At 48.1% G+C, this 27,396-nt stretch overlaps 1 protein-coding gene across 1 annotated transcript in view; it reads right to left on the bottom strand.

The window, feature by feature from the left end:
* The window catches only part of LOC140412655 (protein 4.1-like), a 351,517-nt gene that overhangs the window by 319,284 nt on the left and 4,837 nt on the right, over window positions 1–27,396 (bottom strand). Inside the window, exon 2 of the mRNA XM_072500846.1 lies at window positions 11,368–11,443. Coding sequence (XP_072356947.1) covers window positions 11,368–11,443 — 76 coding nt within the window. The remainder of the gene's footprint in view (window positions 1–11,367; window positions 11,444–27,396) is intronic.

Below are 27,396 nucleotides of genomic sequence, written 5' to 3'. Positions count from 1 at the left end.
CCCTGTCTCCGTTACTGTTTGCATTGGCGATTGAGCCCCTGGCCATAGCACTGAGGGGCTCCAGGAAGTGGAGGGGAGTGCTCAGGGGAGGAGAAGAACACCGGGTATCCTTGTATGCAGATGATTTATTGCGGTATGTTGCGGACCCAGTGGAGGGGATGCCTGAGATAACGCAGGCACTCAGGGAGTTTGGGGAATTTTCGGGGTACAAATTGAATATGGGTAAGAGTGAGTTGTTTGTGGTGCATCCGGGGGAGCAGCGCAGGGGAATAGATGACTTACCGCTGAGGAAGGTAACAAGAGATTTCCGGTACTTAGGGATTCAGATAGCCAGGAGTTGGGGAACCTTACATAGGCTTAATTTAACAAGATTGGTGGAACAGATGGAGGAGGATTTTAAGAGATGGGACATGGTGCCCCTGTCACTGGTGGGTAGGGTGCAGGCGGTCAAAATGGTAGTCCTCCCGAGATTCCTCTTTGTGTTTCAGTGCCTTCCAGTGATGGTCACGAAGGCTTTTTTCAAGAGAATTGAGAAAAGTGTCATGAGATTTGTGTGGGCCGGGAAGACCCCGAGAGTGAGGAGGGGGTTCTTGCAGCATAGCAGGGATAGGGGGGTTCTGGCACTACCGAGCTTAAGTAAATACTACTGGGCCGCTAATATCTCAATGGTGTGTAAGTGGATGGGAGAAGGGGAGGGAACGGCGTGGAAGAGATTGGAGATGGCGTCCTGCAAGGGAACCAGCCTACAAGCAATGGTGACGGCGCCGTTGCCGTTCTCCCCGAAGAAATACACCACAAGTCCAGTGGTGGTGGCAACACTAAAGATTTGGGGGCAGTGGAGACGACATAGTGGAAGGACGGGAGCCTCGGTGCGGTCCCCGGTAAGAAATAACCATAGGTTTATCCCGGGGAGGATGGATGGGGGATTTGGAGCATGGCAGAGAGCTGGGGTTGTGCAACTGAGAGATCTGTTCGTAGACGGGACGTTTGCGAGTCTGGGAGCGCTGACGGAAAAATATGGGTTGCCCCAAGGGGATGAATTTCGATACATGCAACTGAGGGCTTTTGCGAGGCAGCAGGTGAGGGAATTCCCGCAGCTCCCGATGCAGGAGATTCAAGATAGAGTGATCTCAGGGACATGGGCGGGGGATGGTAGGGTGTCGGATATATACAGGGAAATGAGGGACGAGGGGGAGATCATGGTGGATGAGCTGAAGGGGAAATGGGAAGAAGAGCTGGGGGAAGAGATTGAGGAGGGGCTGTGGGCTGATGCCCTACGTAGGGTAAACTCGTCGTCCTCGTGCGCCAGGCTAAGCCTGATACAATTCAAGGTTTTACACAGGGCGCATATGACCGGAGCAAGGCTCAGTAAATTTTTCGGGGTAGAGGATAGGTGTGGGAGATGCTCGAGAAGCCCAGCAAACCACACCCACATGTTTTGGTCATGCCCGGCACTGCAGGGGTTCTGGGTGGGGGGTGGCAAAGGTGCTTTCGAAGGTGGTGGGGGTCCGGGTCGAGCCAGGCTGGGGGTTGGCTATATTTGGGGTTGCAGAAGAGCCGGGAGTGCAGGAGGCGAGAGAGGCTGATGTTTTGGCCTTTGCGTCCCTAGTAGCCCGGCGAAGGATATTGCTTATGTGGAAGGAAGCCAAACCCCCGGGCGTGGAGACCTGGATAAATGACATGGCAGGGTTTATAAAACTAGAACGGATAAAGTTCGCACTAAGGGGTTCGGCTCAAGGGTTCACCAGGCGGTGGCAACCGTTCATTGACTACCTCACAGAACGATAAAGGAAATGGGAAGGTAGCAGCAGCAATCCAGGGGGGGGGGGGGGGGGGGGGGGGGGGCCCGGGCGGGTCCTCAGGGATGTTTGTGTATAGATATTTGTACCAGGTTAAGTATATTGGATTGCTTGATTTTATTTTTGGAGAATTATTATTTTTGATATGGCAGTTGCCATTTAGTTTATATATTATTTATTTATTTGTTAAAACGGCCACTGTTATTTATACTGTTTTATTGTTGAAGAAAGGAAAACCTTTGTATTGTTTTGTTTGGCCAAAAAATTTTGAATAAAATATATTTTTTTTAAAATGAAGTCTCCCAACCACCCGCTGGCAGGAGGTCCTACCCGATGCGCTACACTCCATTAGGTCGCTCCTCTGTGCGGCCACGAACGAGACCCCTCACAACCTTTTGTTTGTCTTCCCCAGGAAGTCCACCTCTGGGGTCTCACTTCCACGTTGGCTGACGACTTTGGGACCAGTTCTACTCCGGAGGCACGTGAGGAGCCATAAGACCCACTAGTCGAGAGGGTCCAACTGCTACACGCAAACCCTCAATACGCCTACGTCAAGTACCTCAACGGCAGGCAAGACACCGTTTCCCTGAGAGACCTGGCACCCACTGGCTCGCCCACCGACATCCCCCCCTTCTACCGACGCTCCCTTCCCCGCACCGGCTGCTGACCCCGACAGCCCCCATAGCGCCCCCTTCCTCCCAGCCGGCACCAATCACCCTAGTCACCCCGGATACCCTCCTACTCCAACACAGGCAAAGGCTCAGACAACTGTGCTCCCGGATATACCCCCACCGAGGACGACCGTATCCGCCGCACCACCGCCGGAGCTGGGAAGGTCAACACAGACAATCAGACCACCCAAAAGACTGAACATGTAATTCCACTTCACCCCCGACGGACTAAGTGTTTTTTTTTTTAAAACAGAGGGTGAACGTGGTGAATGATAACTGTATAAATGTACCTTTAATGTGATGATCCCTTTAAGACCGGGTTTGGAACCCTGGGGGACTCCGCCTCCGGCTCCACCCCCCCCCCCCCCCCCCCCCCCCCCACCCCCCCCACCCCCAGGGAACTGTATATAAGGTAATGTTCAGTGGGCTGTGCAGTGAGCACACTTCTCGGCAGCTGTCTGGTTCTCTGCTAATTGAAGCCTTTGAATTATCAATCTTCTCTCTCGAGTCGCAACTTACCTTCTGGGCTGAACTCAAATTTAATTCACAGAAACTAAAGGGGCTTGTGCACTGGTGACCTGTTCATGGAGGGGATGTTTGCCAGTTTTAGTGAATAAGTGGGCAAATTTTAGTTGTCCAATTCTTTTTCGCTACTTTCAAGTTCCTAATTTCTCTCATATGGCTTTCCCTTCCTTTCCTCTGGCTCCACCTTCCTCCTTGTTGAAGAGGCTTCTATCCTCAGCTCAGCCAAACAGAGGGTTTGTCTCAGTCTTATGTGGCTACAAATTTCTCATCTGATCCCTCCCCACTAGATGGGGCGAGGATGAAATGAGAGTGTGAACTGGGCTCTATAGCCACTGATGAGGCTTGGAAAGAGGCCCTTTCAGGGTCAGCTCGATGTCTTCATGTGCCCGATTGAGCCTAGTTCAGTTTAAGGTGCTACATAGGATGCACTTGACCAGCCATACTAAATTGCCCATAGTGTCCAAAATTGCTTGGGTGGGGTTACTGGGTTATGGGGATAGGGTGGAGGTGTGGGCTTGAGTAGGGTGCTCTTTCCAAGAGCCGGTGCAGACTTGATGGGCCGAATGGCCTCCTTCTGCACTGTAAATTCTATGATATCTATGATAAGGCAAGGATAAATGGCCAACAAAAATAATAAGTCTGAGGATTGGGAGCAGTTTAGAATTCAGCAAAGAAGGACCAAGGGATTTATTAAGAAGGGGAAAATACAGTACGAGAGTAAGCTTGCAGGGAACATAAAGACTGACACTAAGAGTTTATATAGATATGTGAAGAGAAAGAGATTGGTAAAGACAAATGTAGGCCCCCTACATACATATCCATGGTAATGTATAATAAGGGACAATGAAATGGCTGAGCAATTCAATACATACTTGTCTTCACAAAAAAGAGGACACAAATCAGATACCAGAAATGTTGGAGAATGAAAGGTTTATTGAGAGGGAAGAACTTAGGGAGATCAATATTCGTAGAGAAATGGTGCTGGGAAATTGATGGGATTTAAGGCGGATATATCCCCAGAGCCTGAGAATCTGCATTCCAGAGTGCTTAAGGAGGCGGCTTTGGAACAAGTGAATGCATTGGTGGTCATCTTCCGGGATTCTATAGACTCTGAAACTGTCCCTGCAGATTAGAGAGTAGCTAATGTCACTCGAATATTCAAAAAGAGAGGTAGAGGGAAAACAGGGAATTATAGATTAGTAAACCTAACATCGGTAGCGGGGGAAATTCTTGAATCCATTATCAAGGACTTTATAGCAGAACATTTAGAAAGCAGTGGCAGGATCAATCAGGGTCAGCATGGATTTATGAAGGGGAAATCATGCTTGACAAGTCTGTTGGAATTCTTTTGAAGATGTACCTAGTACAGTTGACAAGGGGAAGCCAGTCGATATGGTACATTTGGACATTCAGAAGGCATTCGACAAAGTCCCACATAAGAAATTATTGTGCAAGATTAAAGTGCATGGGAGGCCATGCAGTCGGGGAAAGCCCCGGGACCGGATGATACCCAGTAGAGTTTTACAAAAAGTTCTGGGAGATAGTGGGACCGGTCCTGACTAGGGTTTTTAAATGAGGCGAGGGACAGAGGGACCCTGCATCCGACGATGTTGCAAGCCACCATCTCGCTGATATTAAAGCGGGGCAAGGAACCGGAATCCTGCGGGTCATACAGGCCAATCTCCCTGATCAATGTGGATGTAAAGCTCCTGGCGATTAGAATTGAGGACTGCGTACCGGAGGTGATTGGGGACGACCAAACGGTGTTTGTGAAAGGCAGGCAGCTGACAGCCAACTTGAGAAGATTGCTTAATGTGATTATGATGCCCCCGACGGGCAAGAAGATGGAGGTAGTGGTGGCAATGAACGCTGAGAAGGTCTTCGACCAGGTGGGGTGGGACTATTTGTGGGAGGTACTCGGACGGTTTGGGTGCAGGGAGGGACTGGTTAATTGGGTCAGACTATAGTACCAGGCCCCAAAAGCTAGCGTAAGGACGAACAGGATGTCAGATTACTTCAGACTACATCGCGGGACCAGACAGGGATGCCCACTCTCCCCGTTGCTGTTCGCGCTGGCCATAGAACCGTTGGTGATTGCGCTGAGAGCTGCAAAGGAGTGGAAGGGAATGACTGGGGGGGGGGGGGGCACAGGGTCTCTCTCACACAGGGTGCGCTGACTGTGAGATATGGCAGGTCCGGCAGGCTTCCAGCGTCCCGGATGGCTTCATCTGCAGAAAGTGCACCCAACTGGAGCTCCTCACAGACCGCATGGTTCGGTTGGAGCAGCAACTGGATGCACTCAGGAGCATGCAGGTGGCGGAAAGCGTCATAGATAGCAGTTATATAAATGTGGTCACACCCAAGGTGCAGGCAGAGAAATGGGTGGCCACCAGAAGGGGCAGGCAGTCAGTGCAGGAATCCCCTGTGGTTGTCCCCCTCTCGAACAGGTATGCCCCTTTGGATACTGTCGGGGGGGATAGCCTATCAGGGGAAACAGCAGCAGCCAGAGCAGTGGCACCAAGGCTGGCTCTGATGTTCAGAAGGGAGGGTCAAAGTGCAGAAGAGCAATAGTAATAGGGGACTCTATAGTCAGGGGCACAGATAGGCGCTTCTGTGAATGTGAAAGAGACTCCAGGATGGTATGTTGCCTCCCTGGTGCCAGGGTCCAGGATGTCTCCGAACGGGTAGAGGGCATCCTGAAGGGGAAGGGCAAACAGGCAGAGGTCGTTGTACATATTGGTACTAACGACATAGGCAGTAAGGGGCATGAGGTCCTGCAGCAGGAGTTCAGGGAGCTAGGCAGAAAGTTAAAAGACAGCACCTCTAGGGTTGTAATCTCGGGATTACGCCCTGTGCCACGTGCCAGTGAGGCTAGAAATAGGAAGATAGAGCAGCTAAACACGTGGCTAACCAGCAGGTGTAGGAGGGAGGGTTTCCGTTATCTGGACCACTGGGAGCTCTTCCGGGGCAGGTGTGACCTATATAAGGACGGGTTGCATCTAAACTGGAGAGGCATAAATATCCTGGCCGCAAGGTTTGCTAGCGTCACACGGGAGGGTTTAAACTAGTATGGCAGGGGGGTGGGCACGGGAGCAATAGGTCAGAAGGTGAGAGCATTGAGGGAGAACTAGGGAATAGAGACAGGGTGGCTCTGAGGCAGAGCAGACAGGGAGAAGTTGCTGAACACAGCAGGTCTGGTGGCCTGAAGTGCATATGTTTTAATGCAAGAAGTATTACATGTAAGGCAGATGAACTTAGAGCTTGGATTAGTACTTGGAACTATGATGTTGTTGCCATTACAGAGACCTGGTTGAGGGAAGGGCAGGATTGGCAGCTAAACATTCCAGGATTTAGATGTTTCAGGCTGGATAGAGGGGGATGTAAAAGGGGTGGCGGAGTTGCGCTACTGGTTAAGGAGGATATCACAGCTGTACTACGGGAGGACACCTCAGAGGTCAGTGAGGCTATATGGGTAGAGATCAGGAATAAGAAGGGTGCGGTCACAATGTTGGGTGTTTACTACAGACCTCCCAACAGCCAGCGGGAGATAGAGGAGCAGATAGGTAGACAGATTTTGGAAAAGAGTAAAAACAACAGGGTTGTGGTGATGGGAGACTTCAACTTCCCCAATATTGACTGGGACTCACTTAGTGCCAGGGGCTTAGACGGGGCAGAGTTTGTAAGGAGCATCCAGGAGGGCTTCTCAAAACAATATCGGTACTGGACCTGGTATTGGGGAATGAGCTCGGCCAGGTGGTAGAAGTTTCAGTAGGGGAGCATTTCGGGAACAGTGACCAGTATTCAGTAAGTTTTAAACTGCTCGTGGACAAGGATAAGAGTGCTCCTAGGGTGAATGTGCTAAATTGGGGGAAGGCTAATTATAACAATATTAGGCGGGAACTGAAGAACCTAGATTGCGGGCGGATGTTTGAGGGCAAATCAACATCTGACATGTGGGAGGCTTTCAAGTGTCAGTTGAAAGGAATTCAGGACTGGCATGTTCCTGTGAGGAAGAAGGATGAATACGGCAATTTTCAGGAACCTTGGATAACGAGAGATATTGTAGGCCTCGTCAAAAAGAAAAAGGAGGCATTTGTCAGGGCTAAAAGGCTGGGAACAGACAAAGCCTGTGTGGAATATAGGGAAAGTAGGAAGGAACTTAAGCAAGGAGTCAGGAGGGCTAAAAGGGGTCACGAAAAGTCATTGGCAAATAGGGTTAAGGAAAATCCCAAGGCTTTTTACACGTACATAAAAAGCAAGAGGGTAGCCAGGGAAAGGGTTGGCCCACTGAAGGATAGGCAAGGGAATCTATGTGTGGACCAAGAGGAAATGGGTGAGGTGCTAAATGAATACTTTGCATCAGTATTCACCAAAGAGAAGGAATTGGTAAATGTTGAGTCTGGAGAAGGGCGTGTAGATAGCCTGGGTCACATTGAGATCCAAAAAGACAAGGTGTTGGACGTCTTAAAAAATATTACGGTAGATAAGTCCCCAGGACCTGATGGGATCTACCCCAGAATACTGAAGGAGGCTGGAGAGGAAATTGCTGAGGCCTTGGCAGAAATCTTTGGATCCTCACTGTCTGTGATGATGCAGCTGTACAAAACTTTGGTAAGGCCACATTTGGAGTACTGTGTACAGTTCTGGTCGCCTCATTTTAGGAAGGATGTGGAAGCTCTGGAAAAGGTGCAAAGAAGATTTACCAGGATGTTGCCTGGAATGGAGAGTAGGTCTTACGAGGAAAGGTTGAGGGTGCTAGGCCTTTTCTCATTAGAGCGGAGAAGGATGAGGGGCGACTTGATAGAGGTTTATAAGATGATCAGGGGAATAGATAGAGTAGACAGTCAGAGACTTTTTCCCCGGGTGGAACACACCATTACAAGGGGACATAAATTTAAGGTGAAAGGTGGAAGATATAGGAGGGATATCAGAGGTAGGTTCTTTACCCAGAGAGTAGTGGGGGCATGGAATGCACTGCCTGTGGAAGTAGTTGAGTCGGAAACATTAGGGACCTTCAAGCAGCTATTGGATAGCTACATGGATGACGGTAAAATGATATAGTGTAGATTTATTTGTTCTTAAGGGCAGCACTGTAGCATTGTGGATAGCGCAATTGCTTCACAGCTCCATGGTCCCAGGTTCGATTCCGGCTTGGGTCATTGTCTGTGCGGAGTCTGCACGTCCTCCCCGTGTCTGCGTGGGTTTCCTCCGGGTGCTCCGGTTTCCTCCCACAGTCCAAAGATGTGAGGGTTAGGTGAATTGGCCAATGATAAATTGCCCTTAATGTCCAAATTGCCCTTGGTGTTGGGTGGAGGTGTTGAGTTTGGGTATGGTGCTCTTTCCAAGAGCCGGTGCAGACTCAAAGGGCCGAATGGCCTCCTTCTGCACTGTAAATTCAATGATAATCTATGATTAACCTAGGACAAAGGTTCGGCACAACATCGTGGGCCGAAGGGCCTGTTCTGTGCTGTATTTTCTATGTTCTATGTTCAGGTGATGTCCCGGAGGACTGGAGAATAGCCAATGTTGTTCCTCTGTTTAAGAAGGGTAGCAAGGATAATCCAGGGAACTACAGGCCGGTGAGCCTTACTTCAGGGTAGGGAAATTACTGGAGAGAATTCTTCGAGACAGGATCTACCCCCATTTGGAAGCAAATGGACGTATTAGTGAGAGGCAGCATGGTTTTGTGAAGGGGAGGTTGTGTCTCACTAACTTGATAGAGTTTTTCGAGGAGGTCACTAAGATGATTGATGCAGGTAGGGCAGTGGATGTAGTCGATATGGACTTCAGTAAGGCCTTTGACAAGGTCCCTCATGGTAGACTAGTACAAAAGGTGAAGTCACACGGGATCAGGGGTGAGCTGGCAAGGTAGATACAGAACTGGCTAGGTCATAGAAGGCAGAGAGTAGCAATGGAAGGATGCTTTTCTAATTGGAGGGCTATGACCAGTGGTGTTCCGCAGGGATCAGTGCTGGGACCTTTGCTGTTTGTAGTATATATAAATGATTTGGAGGAAAATGTAACTGGTCTGATTAGTAAGTTTGCAGACGACACAAAGGTTAGTGGAATTGCGGATAGCGACGAGGACTGTCAGAGGATACAGCAGGATTTAGATTGTTTGGAGACTTGGGCGGAGAGATGGCAGATGGAGTTTAATCCGGACAAATGTGAGGTAATGCATTTTGGAAGGTCTAATGCGGGTAGGGAATATACAGTGAATGGTAGAACCCTCAAGAGTATTGAAAGTCAGAGAGATCTAGGTGTACAGGTGACAAATCCCAAATTTCTTTACCCGTCAGTCTGGCCTCAATAAAAGTCGAGATGGATTTGCAGGTACAGCATTAGTTATTTTATTTGACTTGCAAGCCTGACTCAGTTCACAGCGGTACAAAACACATCTTGCTTCGTACACCTCTGGAATCAAGTGAGTCTGTAGAACAAAGGGATCTCTACTACTCACACAACTGCATCATGTTTCACATACATGATTCCCATAGGTCATCCTATACCCCTCCTGACCTATCCATACACTCTAATTGGCTCACTTCCAATCCCTTCCTCTGGCCCCTATTACCCAGCATCCTTTTCTCCTCCTTTGGTGGACACACCTCTTCCTTTGCTTTGCCATGCGGTCTGAAATCCTTTGTCTGTGAACTCACCAGGATGAGACTGGCCTATCTCTACATTACATTAACTAATATCTCTAAAGTAACTATTTTATATCACATTCGTCACAGGTCCACAGGTCACTGAAAGGGGCAACACAGGTGGAGAAGGTAGTCAAGAAGGCATACGGCATGCTTGCCTTCATTGGCCGGGGCATTGAGTATAAGAATTGGCAAGTCATGTTGCAGCTGTATAGAACCTCAGTTAGGCCACACTTGGAGTATAGTGTTCGATTCTGGTCGCCACACTACCAGAAGGATGTGGAGGCTTTAGAGAGGGTGCAGAAGAGATTTACCAGAATGTTGCCTGGTATGGAGGGCATTAGCTATGAGGAGCGGTTGAATAAACTCGGTTTGTTCTCACTGGAACGACGGAGGTTGAGGGGCGACCTGATAGAGGTCTACAAAATTATGAGGGGCATAGACAGAGTGGATAGTCAGAGGCTTTTCCCCAGGGTAGAGGGGTCAATTACTAGGGGGCATAGGTTTAAGGTGAGAGGGGCAAGGTTTAGAGTAGATGTACGAGGCAAGTCTTTTTACACAGATGGTAGTGGGTGCCTGGAACTCGCTACCGGAGGAGGTGGTGGAAGCAGGGCCGATAGTGACATTTAAGGGGCACCTTGACAAATACATGAATAGGATGGGAATAGAGGGATACGGACCCAGGAAGTGTAGAAGATTGTAGTTTAGTCGGGCAGCATGGTCAGCACGGGCTTGGAGGGCCAAAGGGCCTGTTCCTGTGCTGTACATTTCTTTGTTCTTTGTTTTGTTCTATGCGGAGGACCTGCTCCTGTACCTGTCGGACCCACTAGCCAGGATGGAAAATATACTGGAAACATTGAGGAAGTTTGGCCGTTTCTCAGGGTGCAAATTAAATATGGCCAAGAGTGAGATGTTTGTAGTGCAGGCAAGGGGCCAGGAGAATAGACTGAAGGAGCTGCCATTTAGGCTGGTTGGGGAAAGTTTCCGATACTTGGGGATACAGGTGGCACGAGACTGGGGCAGGTTACATAAGTTAAATTTGACTAGAGTGGTTGAACAAATGAAGAGGGAGCTTCGGAGATGGGATGCACTCCCGCTGTCATTTGCGGAGAGGGTGCAGACGGTAAAGATGACAATCCTTCCTAGATTCCTGTTCATCTTCCAGTGCCTCCCGATCTTTATCCCACGGTCCTTCTTCAAAAGGACCGGAAAAATCATCATGAGCTTTGTCTGGGCGGGAAAATCCCTGCGGGTTAGGAATGCGATGCTTGAAAGGAGCCGCAGCGAGGGGGGACTGGCATTGCCGAATCTGATGAACTACTACCGGGTGGCTAACATAGCCATGATAAGGAAATGGATGGTGGGTACGGGGTCTATCTGGGAGCGGGTGGAGGCGGCTTCGTGCAGGGGCACCAGTTTGGCAGCCCTGGTCATGGCTCCTCTACCGCTTGCGCCGGCCAGGTACTTCACCAGCCCGGTAGTGGGGGCAGCCTGCGGATTTGGGGCCATGGAGAAAGCTTGCAGGAGAGGTGGGGGTGTCGGTCTGGGCTCCAATTTGTGATAACCATCGATTCGCTCCCGGGAACATGGATGGAGGGTTTCCAACATGGCGGCGGGTGGGGGTGAGGAGGGTGGGCGATATGTTCCTGGAGAGGAACTTTGTGAGTTTGAGGGATTTGGAGGAGAAAGCTGGGCTGGAAAGAGGAAATTACTTTAAGTACTTACAGGTGCGGGACTTTGTATGCAGACAGGTCCCATCCTTCCCACGCCTCCCGCCAATCGGGATCCAGGACAGAAGAGTCTATGGAGGAGAAGGAGGAGAGGGTAGAGTCTCGGATATTTACAAGGTGCTCATGAAGGGGGCAGAGTCCCAGACGGAGGAACTGAAACTCAAATGGGAGGAGGAGCTCGGCGGGGAGATGGAGAACGGGGTATGGGCGGAAGCCCGGAGTAGGGTAAACTCAACCGCAACATGTGCCAGGCTCAGCCTGATTCAGTTTAAGATCGTTCACCGGGCCACATGACAGTGGCTCGGATGAGCAAATTTTTTGGGGTAGAGGACAAGTGCGCTAGATGCGCGGGAGGACCAGCGAACCACGTTCACATGTTTTAGGCAGGCCCTAAGCTTAGGGGGCACTGGGAGGGATTTGTGGGGGTCATGTCCCGGGTGCTGAAAACAAGGGTGGTGGTGAGTCCAGGGTGGCAATTTTCAGGGTTTCGGAAGACCCGGGAGTCCAGGAGGAGAAAGAGGCCGATGTTCTGGCCTTTGCTTCCCTGATAGCCCGGCGGCGAATACTGCTGGCATGGAGGCACTCAAAACCCCCAAGACTGAATTATGGCTTTCGGACATGTCAAGTTTTCTGGGTATGGAAAAAATCAAGTTCGCCTTGAGGGGATCTGTATTGGGGTTCGCCCGAAGGTGGCAACCATTCATCAACTTCTTCGTGGGAGAGTGAATGTCAGCAGGGGGGGATTAGAGTAGAGCAGGAGGGATAGATAGGTGGGTAGTGTCTATGGGAGATGTAATTGATCATATGGAAATATGTGTCATTTGAAACATGGAAGTCTGGCAATATCTGGTCTGAGAGAAACATGAGAGGATACAGGGAAAGATCCCACAAAGGATTAACAGCAGCTGTTAGGGAAGGATTGTAAAATGCAGATAGCCTTGGTCAAGCAGGTTTAGCAAACAAGACAAACAGGATTTTGAATGAAGCCAAAGACAATGGCTAACACCTTCATTGAAAGTAACTAACTTAGTAAGGAGCTGGGAAAGAAAGGATGAGGTTCTAGGTGTGAAAATTTGCTAATACCAGGTAAATTAAAGAAAACTGGAGACTATCAGTCTACGAGAAACTTAATTCAAAGCCAAAATCAAAGTCAAAACTGAGCTGAGGACTCAATTGGAAAATAAAACTATAGAAATGACAGGAATTAAAAGTAACACTTCTTGAAGTCAAAGCATTTTGAACATCACAAAGGAAACAATGTAATCAGATCTATGAGATGAAGTCATGTCAAAATCAATACTTAGTTGGATTAAAAGGTTCAGATCAAAGGTACTTTTTATAATCAAAGAAAATAAGAGTTACTTTACAATAACATCATAAAAACTTAATTGTTAGAAAGCGAATATAAACCGAGAGACAAGAGCAGGAACAACCAGAACTCAGAGAGAGAGAGAGAGAGAGAGAGAGAGGGGAGAAGCAGAGACAGATAATAGTCAGCTCGGCCATGGGAAATGGACAAGGCATAGCAGCTGAGCTAAAATAGCTAATACATCTAAGGAAGACGAGAATTTAAAGAGTAGGCAGATTCAGCTCAGAGCCAGCTCTCATATCTCGGTACATGGGAAAGATAGGACACAGCAACTGAGCTAACCAGCAAATACATCTAAAGAAGACCAGATTTTAAAAAGATTGATTGTCAAGTTGGGCCTGAAGGTCCTTTCAACCAACCAGAAGGATCCAGAAGCAAGATCTTTTTACTTTTCTGTAAAGACAGTGATTGCATCTTTTAAAAAGAGAAAAAATATATAATAATAAAATAACTTAAAAGTTTTAACCTGAAACAGTGGTTATTAGTCTACTTTACTTACTTAGTAGCATCGATCCTGATTTCCGCATTGCTAAGTGGTAAGTAGATGAAATCTTCGGTGAAGGTGTGGGTTATACCGGGGGATAACTTGAAAATATAGTTTGACCTGAATAGCACCCACTGAAGCTTGCATCGGAGTCGGGGAGTGAGAATCCCTGATCACCATTTAGAACGTCGGCCCTTTTGGTATAGGGGGACTTCTAAGAATAGTGGTGAGTTTTCAAAAACAGAGAGGAGCGGGTATGTGCATTATGGTTTGGTTGAAGTGTTGGTTTTCCGTTGATGTTTGCATATTTCTGTAATCTGTAACGGTTTACAATGCCAAAAAATACCTCAATAAAATGGTTTGTTAAAAAAAAAAAGATTAAAGTACATGGGATTGGGCAAAATGTATTGAGGTGGATAGAAAATTGGTTGGAAGAGATTAAACAAAAGAGTAGGGACTATATATGGTCCTTTTCAAATTGGCAGCCAGTAACTAGTGGGGTGCCACAGGGATCAGTGCTGGGACCCCAGCTATTCACAACATATATTAATGATTTGGATGAGGGAACAAAATGGAACATTTCAAAGTTTGCAACCAAGTTGGGTGGGAGGGTGAGCTGTGACAAGGATGCAGGGATCCTACAGCATGATTTGGACACGTTGGGTGAGTGGGCAAAACAATGGCAAATGCAGTATAATTTGGATAAGTGTGAGGTTATTCACATTGGAAACAAAAACAGGCAGGCAAATTACTACCTGAATGGTTATAAATTGGGAGGGGAGTGTGCAGCGGGACCTGGGTGTCCTTGTGCACCAGTCGTTGGAGGTAAGCATGCAGGTGCAGCAGGCGGTAAAGAAGGCCAATGGTGGGCAGCATGTGGCGCAGTGGATAACACTGGGACTGCGGCGCCGAGGACCAGGGTTCGAATCCCCGCCCTGGGTCGCTGTCCGTGTGGAGTTTGCACATTCTCCCCCACAACCCAAAAGATGTGCAGGTTAGGTGGATTGGCCATGCTAAATTGCCCCTTAATTGGAAAAAAACAATAATTGGGTACTCTAAATTTATTTTTTAAAAAGGGGAAAAAAGAAGGCTAATGGTATGTTGAGCTTTGTTGCGAGAAGTTGGGAGTATAGAAGCAGGGATGTGTTGCTGCAATTGTACAGGGCCTTGGTGAGGCCACACCTAGAATATTGTGCGCAGTTTTGGTCTTCTCTGAGGAAGGATGTTCTTGCTCTCGAGGGAGTGCAGTGAAGGTTTACCAGACTGATTCCAGGGGTGGCGGGACTGTCATATGAGGAGAGATTGACTAGGTTAGGATTGTTCTCACTTGAGTTCAGAAGAATGAGGGGGGGGGGGATCTCAGAGACGTACAAAATTCTAACAGGACTAGACAGGGTAGATGCAGGGAAGATGTTCCCGATGGTCGGTGTGTCCAGAACGAGGGGTCACAGTATGAGGATTTAGGGTAAACCATTTCAGACTGAGATGAAGAGACATTTCTTCATCCAAAGAGTGGTGAGCCTGTGGAATACATTACCACAGGAAGTAGTCGATGCTAAAACATTGAATATATTCAAGAGGCAGCTAGATATAGCACTTGGGGCAAATGGGATCAAAGATTATGGGGAGAAAGCAGGATTAAGCTATTGAGTTGGCTGATCGGCCATGGTAGTGAAAAATGGCGGAACAGGCTCGAAGGGCCAAAAGGCTTCCTCCTGCTCCTATCTTCGTTGTATCTATGCAAGTGGGTTTTTCACTAGTGTTGAGAATAGATGTGGCCGCTGTTCACTTGCGCCCCCCGAATCATATGCTTATGTTTTGGTCCTGCCCCAAACTTGCTAGTTTCTGGGCTTCCTTTTTTAGCACCATGTCGGAGATCCTCCAGTTGGGTTTACTCCCATGTCCTTTGGTAACATATGTGGGGTTTCAGATTTTCTGGCTATTCACTTTGGGATCGAAGCGGATGTTCTTTCTTTTGTCTCACTGATAACTCAAAAGATGGATAACTGCTTGGTTGGAGGTCTCCCGTTTCACCCAGTGCCTCTGACTGGTTAGGGAACTTCATGGACGGATTCTCCTTCCCACCACACCTGGCAGCGGGATTCTCCAACCCGGCAGCCGGCCAATGGGGTTTCCCCATTGTGGGCATCTCACGCCATCGGGAAATCGCGCATGTGAGTGCACTGCAGGCTAACCAGATGATCCTGCTGTCGGGGAATCCAACCCCATGTCCTTCTTGCACTTGGAGAAAATTAAATTCGCTGTCAGGGCTTCAGTGAAGAGATTCTATCCAAGATGGCAACCGTTTATCTTCTTTCAAGGAATTAAACACTCTGTCAGCTGTTAGGGGTTTTAGATTTGACGTCATACATTCTTGTGTTTCTGTTGATTGTTAATATGAAAAACTTTAATGAACATGATTTTTTTTTAAAGTAAGGCTCAACCATCTTCAAATGTCCCCCAGTGATTTGATGACCAGTGTTTTGATCCATCCACAACTCCTCTATAATGGAACAGATTAAGCCAGTGTTTTTCAAATTTTTTGCCTGGAACCCATTTGTACCAACTGGCCATCCTTCAGGACTCATGCCAGTCGACCTTTGTGACTCATGCGGGCGACCTTCACTAACGAACTTGGCCGATCTTCGCGAACCACAATGGCCGACCTTCGCGACCCATCATTTTCGCTTACCTTTAATACGACAGCTGAACCTGCTCGGGCCTCACGATCTCACTTGCTTTGTCATTCAATGTTACATTTCTGCTAAAGATTTCAGCTCATGATACAAGTTCTCACTACATCCGTTGGAACAAAATCAAGGTTTGTCCGTGAACTTGCCATGCTTAGTCTTCAAATGCATTTGAAGTTTTGAGGGTTTTAATCTTTTATTTGCCAATACTTCCCTGAATTTATCACACATTGGTTTTATATCCTGATTTGCATTGGCACAACTAATAAACCCATACCTCAAGAAAACTTCTTTATCCTGCTTTGTTCCTGATTTCAGCTTCTTCTCAATGGGTTGGTTCATGGAACTCAAACCAGCACTACTGGCATATACAAAATGGAGAAATCTATCTCGCACCCAGAGCACGAGACATCAGAGTACAGGGCACGTGATCTACTCCCCTGCCACTCTGGAGAGAAGACTCCAAAAGGAAACTGACCCTAGGTCAGCACGCTGATGTCAGGAGGTGGTGGTCTGTCTTGCTGGGCTCCAGACCTACGCACTGCTGAGGGGTACATATGCATGGGGTGGCCGGCATTCTGAAAACTGATCACAGCCAGCATTTTTAAAAGCCCGTCGCGGCCATTGATTAATTCTTCCCATGATTGGGAACATTGCAACCAATGGCCTTGCAATCCTCCTGACACCCGCCCGCGGGTCGCGACCCTGAGTTTGAAAATGACTGGATTAAGCCAGCCTACAGGAGGACCTAGATACCATCCAGACTTAGGCTGATTAGTAACATTTGCATCAAACGGTAGCACAGTGGTTAGCACTGTTGCTTCACAGTGCCAAGGACCCGGGTTCTATTCCAGCTTGGATCACTGTCTGTGCGGAATCTGCACGTTCTCTTCGTGTCTGCGTGAGTTTCCTCCTGGTACTCTGGTTTCCTCCCACAAGTCCCAAAAGACGTACTTGTTAGGTGAATTGGACATTCTGAATTTTCCCTCAGTGCACCGGAACAGGCGCTGATGGATGGCGACTAGAGGATTATCACAGTAACTTCATTGCAGTGCTAATGTAAGCCTACTGGTGACAATAATAAAGATTATTCAAAAAGTCATCCCGACAGGATACTTCCTCGGGAGTCTATAGAGGGAAAGCAAGGACGTTGTGGGACATGTGAACGAAGGACTCGAAGGGAAAGCAAGCTGCAAGGCAGCCAGAGATGCAGGCGCCCCAGCCGAGGCAGGCGCCAACCTAGGGCTCGTACTTTCCATCTATATGGAGCTGAATAGTGTGGCAGCACCCAGAGTGGTCCCCATTAAGATAGCTGTGCAAATTAACGGGCATCTATTGGATGTGGAGCTTGTCACAGGAGCTGCGGCTTCCATCATAGGAAAGCAGACCTTTGATCAGATAAAGTCAGGGATGCAGCAGTTGGACCTGAGGGACATGGCATCTAGATCAGCAACTTATACCGGCGAACCGTTAGCTATTGGGGGAACCACAAAAAGGGAGAAATCATGAAGACACATGTCATCCCCAGGATGCATTTCCACCTGATCTTTTCCGAGGTATCAATAATTTATTGCTTCGATTAAACCTTTGTCCTACACGGATAACTCTATCACGGAGACGTAAACTAGATGAAATCATCCGAAACTCCACAAAATAATTCTTGCACCTCCCATCTCATGTAACCGACAGCCTCCTGTGCTCCAGCAACAGGAATGGCGGGCATGGTGTACCGAAACTAGAAGTGCAAATTTCATCCACGATTATCCGCAAACGCTATGGGCTTATAGGCGTCCTTCCAGTTCCAGGGTGAAAGCAACATTGAAACTATCGGAGGACTGTGCATGCTCAATGTCCTGAAGGTAATTGAGGATTTCCTCACAAATACACCAGATTGTAACCGGGATGGAGTGGACCCTACAGACTTCATATTGGCAGCCATGCCCATTCTATGAAACCAAGCCCCGACCAGACTAATGCCGGTAAAGAGGTACGCATCGTGGAGGGAATGGGAGTTTGTAAAGTGGGCTGGCATTTCATACTTCAAGGATGACAAAATATTGAGCACATAGATAAAATCGGTCTATCAAATAAAATCGTCTCATCTTATCAATAATTTATTGCTTCGATCAAACCTTTGTCCAACACGGATAACCCTATCATGGTGACGCCCACAAGCCATAAAATCATGTCGGAGATGAGAGACTCCAAACGAAACCCTCGCTCACATTTCTGGTTGGTGCCTGTTCTTTAAGAATTAAACGCTATAATAAGGTATTTGAACAGTTTCACATTTGAACAGCCAAGAGCTGAGACTTGTGGCCAAAGACTGTGGAAACCTGATAATATATTCAGGAAAGATCAGAAAATTGCAATGGTTGATGTCACAGTCTGTTACAAGGACGACAATAAGGCACTTGAGAAGGCGTGGGAAGAGAAAAGGCAAATATGAGCACCTTGGATCCGAGATCATAGAATTGACAGGCGGCTCTGAGCCTAAACATTTTGGCTTTGTGCTGGGCGCAAGGAGAAAATTGCTTGAGTTAACAACAGCATATTCAATTTCCTTAATATACAGAGATACAATTATTTCGCCCAGCAAGTTTCCAGACTCTTAATATCCTTGATGCTCAGAATGCTGCAAATATTCAATGACATGTGAGTGGGTTATCTATATAACCCAGCTTCGAGCTGGTGGTGATAAGCCAACCCTCGGTGCAGAGGTGTGGTGTTCTGATTATGGAAGGCAAGTGGTGGCACCATCACAGGGTGCAAAATGGTGACAGGAAAATACAAATCAAAATCTAGGAACACAAAAAAGGAACAAACATATCTAAAAAGACAAAAGAAAAATGGTTTCTGGGCACCAGTCGGTTACTCTCCCTCTGATCAAGGACACAGCCCCAACCTGTTAGGTGGCGATTGGTTGAGCCACCTCCATCTAGACTGGTAGCAGATGGGATCTGGGGGCCTGTATGAAGTATTAGGAATATACCCTGAGGTTTTCCAACCTAGATTGGGGAAAATAAAAGAGGCCATGGCAAAAATTAAAGTTGATTCGGGCGCACAACCTAGATATTTCAGAGGTCGCTCGCTCCCTTACACTTTGTTAGTGAAAGTTGAGTCTGAACTTAGCCAACTTGAAGGACTTGGGGTCATCAGGCCCATACATTTTGGCGATTGGGCAGCACTGGTGGTCCCGGTGCTCAACAGATAAAGCGGTTAGATTGTGAGGGGACTATACGTTTTTTTAAAAAAATATTTTTATTCTCCTTTTTCACATTTTCTCCCAAATTTACACCCAACAATAAACAACAATCAGTAACGAATGCAATGTCAATCCCCACACCAAAAATAACAATCCCATCCTCCCACCAAACATTAGCCCGCATGTTAACATAAACAAATGACAAAAAGGAATCAGGAATCACCCATAGTCACCATTAACACGCGGTCCCCCTCCCCCAACCCTCCCAGCAGCCCCCGTAATGTTCAATGTAATCCAATTCGCGCGAGTGCATAATGAATAACGCCCAATAATTGTAGAACCCCTTCATCCTTCCCCTCCCCCCACGCCAGGGCACAGGGTGGAGAGGTTGATCTCCACCCTTACAGGATCCGCCTTCGGGCAATCAATGAGACGAAGGCTACAACATCTACCTCCACACCCGTTTCCAACCCCGGCTGGTCCGACACCCCAAATATGGCCTCCCGAGGGCCCGGGTCCAGTTTCACGTGCACCACTTTAGAGATTACCCTAAAAACCTCCTTCCAATAATCCTCCAGCTTTGGACAGGACCAAAACATATGAACGTGGTTTGCGGACCCCTCTCCCGCAATGTGCACACACATCTTCTACCCCCTCAAAGAGCCGGCTCATCCTCGCCCTTGTAAGGTGTGCTCTATGTACCACCGTCAGCTGTATCAGCCCCGCCCTCGCACACGAGGTGAAGCATTCACTCTCCGGAGCACCTCACACCAGAGCCCCTCCTCCATACCCTCTCCTTACTCCTCCTCTGACTTTGCCTTGATCCTTTCCAGCTGTGCCTTCTCCTCTTCCAAAATAGCCCCGTAAACCGGCTATACTTCCCCCTTCTCCAGTCCCCCCCATCGTCAGCACCTCCTCCAGCAATGTGGAAACCGGCTCTACTGGGAAGCTTTGTATCTCCTTTCTGGCAAAGTGTTGAACCTGCATGTATCTAAATATTTCCCCTGCTCCGGCCTATACTTCGCTCCCAGCTCCTTCAATCCTGCAAACTGACCCCCAAGAAACAAATCTTTTTGTGTCCTAATTCCTTTCTCCTCCTCATCAATGCCATGGACACAAGAGCAAGGCAGACATTGGATTCTCTGAAAGAGCTGGCTTCAATCTAGGAGTTTGGTGGAATATTACCTGGATGGTGTGGTGATATGCATCACTGTAAAAACACAAGGGGTTAATGTAAATACACGTAGACTAGATAAACACTAGAGGGAGCACCAGAGACATCATGACACACAGGCATTCAACCAATAGGTCAGTACGATAGGATGCACGCACGCACACACGCACGCACGCACGCACACACAATACCCATATATAAGGACACAGCACACATGACATTTCTCTTTCCAGTGGAGACACTTAGTGAGTATAGACAGGGTTGATTGAAACACATCACACCCACCATGTGGATTGAACCTTCCATTGTCAGAGTACACATCAAGGAAGCAGCTTATGCTACGTCAAGAGCATAACAAAACAGATGGGTGCAGCTGCAACAGCATTTAAAATGCTGAGCACGTTCTAAGACACAGTAGTCGTCTTCTTGATTGACAGCCTACCCTTGGAATTCAATATACTTCCCTCCACTACAGTAGTACCAGCAACCCACCAACCTTACTTGAACAGCACTGAACCTCTAAGAGGAACAAGAGCAGCAAAGTTAGGGGAACATCATCACCTACCATCTCACGTGAAAGTCAAAGATCTTCCTGACTTGAACAACACAGGTAACTGATATAGTATGGTGCTCGCTAATCATAGTACTCAGACACCTATCAAACATTGACAGGAAATTGGTCAAGGGCTGAACAAAAGTTTTCGGACATCGCATAATGTCTGGCAGCGATGACAAAAAGGATAGCAGAGATTGAAAATTTATCAGCCGGAAATAAAATTTATGTCACAACTGAATTTTTAGAATTGACAGAGTTGACCAACAGACAGGGTTGCCAGCAAGGCGCGAATACAGCTCGATGGTGTCATAATATCCACGCATGTACATAATGAAGTGCAGACAGGCAGTGATTGACACACAGGATGACCAGTAAGCACACAGCACAGTGCAGCCAATCACCAGACAGGACACAACCACGATAAAGCCAGACGGCACTGGGTTACCCGCTCTCTCTGGACCCAGCTACTGAGACAGTCAGAGTCCACGAGCTAGCACAGTGCAAACACCATGCGGTAGCTAGTAAGTCTGGTCAGGCTAGTACAAGGTCTCCAGTCAGTTCAGTATAGTGTCGACCCACAGTTAAATATGTATGTTAGTTCTATCGTTCAATAAAACCGTGTTAGATCTTCTACAGTGTTAGAGGGCTGTTTCTCGCATTGCTACATCAAGTGCAGTCCACACCGAAGCACCTGCCTAACACATCAGATGGGAAAGATGGGAAACCATTCTTTTAAACCCTGCCTTAATGTTTATTCATAACATTAAAAAGGGACAGAAACTTGATAAATCAGTTAGCAGAACAGAGTTGGTAAATGCTTGGGTGGTATATACGATTGCTAGTAAAGTTAAAGAGGACGAAGAACAAGCCAGATGGGCATCCATTTTTTTTTAATTCAGGAAAGAAAATGGTGGAGAAACAGGGAGTAGCATAAAAAACTGAGACACTGATGGAAGAATGATCATTAGAGTATGCCGGCCCTCTTTTTCTGAGGAACAGCAAAGGTCATTTATACTTTTAAATCAAAGCTGATAGCAGCATGGGGGAAGTTGAATTAGAGAAACATGGCAGCTGGAGCAAAAGAAATTGTATCAGAACTAAAACATCTGAACCAATTAAATAATAACAGAGGGATTATTATAATCCATAGGCAACCTATCGGTAGCAAACGAAGAAACGTAATCAGTAAGAAATTGAGAATATGGGATGATAGATCAAGGGCTGTTATTAATGGACCTCAGTTTAAAATGATTCATTGTGATCATAATGAAACATCGTGTCAAGGATGTGGCACGTTCTGTAGCCCAGTAGTTTGGACAGGGAGTAATCATATGAAACCTAGGAGAATGGCAGATACAGAGTATTCAGGCGAGTTGATATTGCATTTGGAACGACAGAAATGGGGAAATGCTTCGGCTCCCAGGGAAATTTGCGGAATTCAGTTTGTCATGATTGTTTTGTGAAACATCAGGCAACACTGATGATTGAAGGTTGTGACCACAAGATAGATTTTGACCATGGGGTGGTGTGATAATGACAAATTGTGATTACTGCAGAGAAAACCTAGCTGACGACGAAGTGATTGTGAAAGGATGTGCAGGATTGTGGAGAAGTGACAAACTTGTGGTACCAATTAGTGAGGGAGTACGTAGTTTTAGAGATGTTGGGATGACCCGGGGACGTAAAATTAGCCTAACAGTGTTTAGAGACTGTATCACTGCAATGATGCCGTGCCACAGGATAGATCATATCCCCAAACCGCTCGGACAAGGGAAAAGGAATGTTTGGTTGAGAGTGTCAGGGGATTACTGCACTTACTAGTATTATGTAATCAGTGGAGTGGGATGCCAGTGAATTGAAACCTGTTAGCAGCATCGATAGGACAGATGATATAGTGAAAATGTCATGTTCAGAACTTACCTTTCATAAAACCCCTGTCATAATCAGAATTTAAAATATTGAAGTAAAAGCAGTAGCAATACCCGAAATGCATCAGGGAAAGTTTCGACCTGATTGGTCCACTGAGAGAGCAAAAGAGGAGGATATAGCTATTGTGTTACCTCCCTGAGCAGCGACAGCTATGGTTCACGGTGATTGGACTTGAGGAAAGAACAATACAAAGAGTCTATCGACACTGGTCTGCGAGATGGATGAATTTCCAATTGATTTCCGTGCACAGTTTACAAATCACGACATGTACACACAAATGATAAGGATCAGGGATATCTGCTAGTCAGTACAACTAGAAGGGATATAAACCCTAAAGTAGGATTCAGCTCAGAGTCAGCTCTCATAGCTCGGTCATGGGGTTTTACCTGATGCATGGATTGATAATACTTATTATAATTGTATACTGTATAATCATTGGATGCCTTAATATGTGTTGTAAGATGACTATGGCTCGGATGATGCCGATAGACTCGGCCCATCACAAATCACCAAGATGACACCCCATTACTGGCGACCATCAAACCAGAAGGACCCCGGATGGAGAGCCAGTGGCTGTAAAAATGTGATGAGGTGTTTATGTACGGAATGTAATGAATTTCGGGACGGTCGTTCAGACCAAACATTGATACAGGTCATTAACCTAGGGATGTTTATAACGGACACTGGAAGTTGTATGCCTAACCAAAATCCAAATTTGGACCGAGACAGCAACAGGACTATTGTTGCTCTGGCGAATTGTTAGCACACATTTTGACCATTAGGGGGAATACCTACCCAAACATTTCTTTACCAATAGAGACCACCGTGGAGAGGTGAAAGAAAATATAACATGTCTCTTCTCCACCTGCACTGAACGGAGGTGTAGCTTAACCCAGACGTCAGGGCAATGCATCTGCCACAATGCCACCGGTGTCCTGTGTCGGCAGGTAGCGAAAGGGAATGTTGGTTAGGAGGCGGAATAGTAGTTATCATAGAATGATAAAAGGAGGGAATGAGGAAATGAACAGAAAGGCATGATGGGTAGTTAGGCCATGTTAGGAGTAAAATCTTACTGCAGTAGAATAAGGAGTTAGGTTAGCGGACTTTGTAAAGATCTCTAGTTTATGCTGGGGAAAATGTGCAGCTTGCAAGTGGGATTCAAGGCAGGAAGAGGGGGATAGGAAGCCACTGTGACCATTTCTTTGTTGCAGGAGATACTGGTGAAAGGGTCCCCAGGACTGAGGAATGTATCCTATCAGGATCAGTAATTGTGAAGATCAGGTTATATGGCCAGGTCAAGGAATGTGTGAGAAAGACCTATGAGAATCTTGCACTCGTTACCATTACCTTATTTGGTCGGGTCTATGTGAAACTTGTGCTACATGAATGTATATGAAAACACATGCTTTGTCTCTCTTTGTTCACTCGCTCTGGAAATTTCAAGAGGCTTGTAGTCTCATGCCTTTATCAGAGTGAGTGTAGCTTGCAAGCTATTTGAAATAAAATAAATCAATACCTACGAATCCGACTCAGCGTTTGACTGAGACCAGACTGAGGGCAGAAAGAACTCAATTTCAATAGAAACACAGACTCTTATGCTCCGCCTGCTGGGCGGAAACAGCAGGCAGGTTCTACCTCTCATACTACAGTATAAGGTACATCCCACCTAGGTACCGCGATACACCTAATATAGCCTACCACATTCAACCCCTGTTTAAAAAAAAGAGTCCGGCGGGGGTGGTGGCCTTGCTTTTACATTGGTAGAGGTTATAGCGGTACCCTTCAGTGCCTTTACATCAATACACATATTTACAGACAATTATTTACAAGTTCATTTTACAATGAAACTATCAGCCGGTCGGGGGCCCTGGTCGTCCTCTGCGACCGTCGCAGTCCCGGCGGTGATGCTGGCGTCGACTCGGGCATCCGTGGCTCTGGGAGCGTGTCGTCTTCAGCTTCATTGCATCTGGATGGGGCCAGTGGGAGGTCGAATCCTCCTGGGAAGGGGGCTGCGGTGGTGTGCGCCGGTGAAAAAATTGTTGAGGTTGGTGGGGGGGGGGGGGGGATCCAGCGGGGGCCAGATCCCAGAGGGAGACCGTGTCTTGTCGGGGTACGCCACATAGGCGTACTGGGGGTTAGCATGGTAGAGGAGATGTACCCTCTCGACCAGTGGGTCTGACTTGTGGGCCCATACGTGTTTGCGGAGTAGGACGGGTCGGGGGGCTGCCAGCCATGTTGGGAGGGAGGTCTCCGAGCAGGACTTCCTAGCGAAGGCAAGGAGACGTTCATGAGGTGTTTAGTTGGTAGTAGTGCACAGTAGTGATCGGATGGAGTGAAGTGCATCGGGGAGGACCTCCTGCCATCGGGACACTGGGAGATTCTTGGATCGTAGGGCCAGTAGGACAGCTTTCCAGACCGTCCCGTTCTCCCTCTCTACCTGCCCGTTTCCCCAGGGGTTTTAACTGGTCGTCCTGCTGGAGGCAATGCCCTTGCTGAGCAAAAATTGACGCAGCTCGTCACTCATAAAAGGAGGACCCCCTATCGCTATGGATGTAGGCGGGAAAACCGAACACGGTAAAGATGCTGTGGAGGGCTTTAATGACGGTGGCAGCCGTCATGTCGGGACAGGGGATGGCGAAAGGGAAGCGGGAGTACTCATCAATCACGTTTAAGAAATACGTGTTGCGGTCAGTGGAGGGAAGTGGCCCTTTGAAATCCACGCTGAGGCGTTCAAAGGGGCGGGAAGCCTTCACCAGGTGTGCTTTCTCTGGCCTGTAGAAGTGCAGCTTGCACTCTGCACAGAGTTGGCAGTTTCTGGTTACGGCCCTGACCTCCTCGATGGAGTAGGGCAGATTGCGGGTTTAACAAAGTGGAAGAACCAGGTGACTCCCGGGTGGCAGAGGTTGTTGTGGAAGGTCCGTGGTCGGTCTACTTGTACACTGGCACAAGTGCCGTGGGACAGGGCATCAGGAGGCTCGTTGAGCTTCCCGGAACGATACAAGATCTCGGAATTATAGGCGGAGAGCTCGATCCTCCACCGTAAGATCTGATCATTCTTAATTTTGCCCCGCTGTGCATTGTCAAACATGAAGGCTACCGTTGGGCAGTGAGGAGAGTGAATCTCCTGCCGGCCAGGTAATGCCTCCAATGCCGCACAGCTTCGACGATGGCTTGGGCCTCCTTCTCGACGGGGGAATGGCGGATTTCTGAGGCGTGGAGGGTGCATGAAAAGGCGGCCATGGGTCTGCCCGCCTGATTGAGGTTGGCTGCCAGAGCTACGTCTGACGCGTCGCTCTCGACCTGGAAGGGGAGGGATTCATCGATTGCGTGCATCGTCACCCTGGCAATGTCTGCTTTGATGCGACTGAAAGCCTGGTGGGCCTCTGCCGATAGGGGAAAAACCGTGGACTGGATTAGTGGGCGGGCCTTGTCCACATAATAAGAAAAGAAGCCCAGGCAACGTTTCAGGGCCTTAGTGCAGTGGGGGAGGGGAAAATCCATGAGGGGGCGCATGCGTTCGGGATCTGGGCCTATGAGGATGGCTAGGCAATCGGTGCTAAACACGCATTTGTCCTTGTTATAGGTTAAGTTAAGGATTTTTGCGGAGGTTGGTGTTGTGGTCCTGCTGGTCGTGGCCGCAGATGGTGACACTTTCGAGGTACGGGAACGTGGCCCGCAGGTCGTACTGGTCAACCATTTGGTCCATCTCCCGTTGGATGACCGAGGCCCCATTTGTGACACCAAAGGGAAATCTTAGAAAGTGGTAGAGTCGCCCACCTGCTTCGAATGCAGTGTACTTGCGGTCGTCCGGGCGAATGGGGAGCTGGTGCTAGACTGATTTAAGGTCTACTGTGGAGAAAACCTCGTATTGCGCTATCTGGTTGACCATTTCAGATATACGGGGGAGAGGGTACGCGTCGAGCTGCGTATACCTGTTGATGGTCTGACTATAGTCTATGACCATCCTATGTTTCTCCCCGGTCTTTACAACCACCACTTGAGCTCTTCAGGGGTTGATGCTGGCCTCGATAATGCCTTCCTTTAGTAACCGTTGGACTTCCGACCTAATGAAGGTCCGGTCCTGGGCACTGTACCGTCTGCTCCTGGTGGCGACAGGTTTGCAAACGGGGGTAAGGTTTGCAAACAGGGAAGGCGGGTCGATCTCGAGGGTCGCGAGGCCGCAGACAGTGAGGGGGGTATGGGGCCGCCGAATTTGAACGTTAAACTTTGCAGGTTACACTGAAAGTCCAGTCCCAGGAGTGCGGCAGCGCAGAGATGGGGGAGGACGTAGAGTCAGAAGTTATTGAACTCCATGCCCTGGACCGTGAGGTTGGCTATGCAGTACCCCCGGATCTCCAGAGAGGGACCCAGAGGCCAGGGAGATCGTTTGTTTAAATCGGGTGTACAGCGAGGGAGCAGTGTCTTACCGTATTGGGATGGATGAAGCTCTCCGTGCTCCCAGAGTCGATCAAGCAGGATGTCTTGTGCCCGCTGAGGAGTACCGATGTCGTAGCAGTTGAAAGCGTTCGGGGCCGAGACTGGTCCAGTGTCACGGAGGCAAGTTGTGGCAGAAGCGGAGAGATCTCGTCAGGCGATACACGGCCACCCGAGTCGGGG

The sequence above is a fragment of the Scyliorhinus torazame genome, chromosome 1 (genome assembly GCF_047496885.1).
Source record: "Scyliorhinus torazame isolate Kashiwa2021f chromosome 1, sScyTor2.1, whole genome shotgun sequence".
In the NCBI taxonomy this organism is placed as follows: Eukaryota; Metazoa; Chordata; class Chondrichthyes; order Carcharhiniformes; family Scyliorhinidae; genus Scyliorhinus; species Scyliorhinus torazame.
The sequence above is the reverse complement of the archived record's forward strand: the minus strand, read 5'-3'. Positions and strand labels throughout refer to the sequence as shown.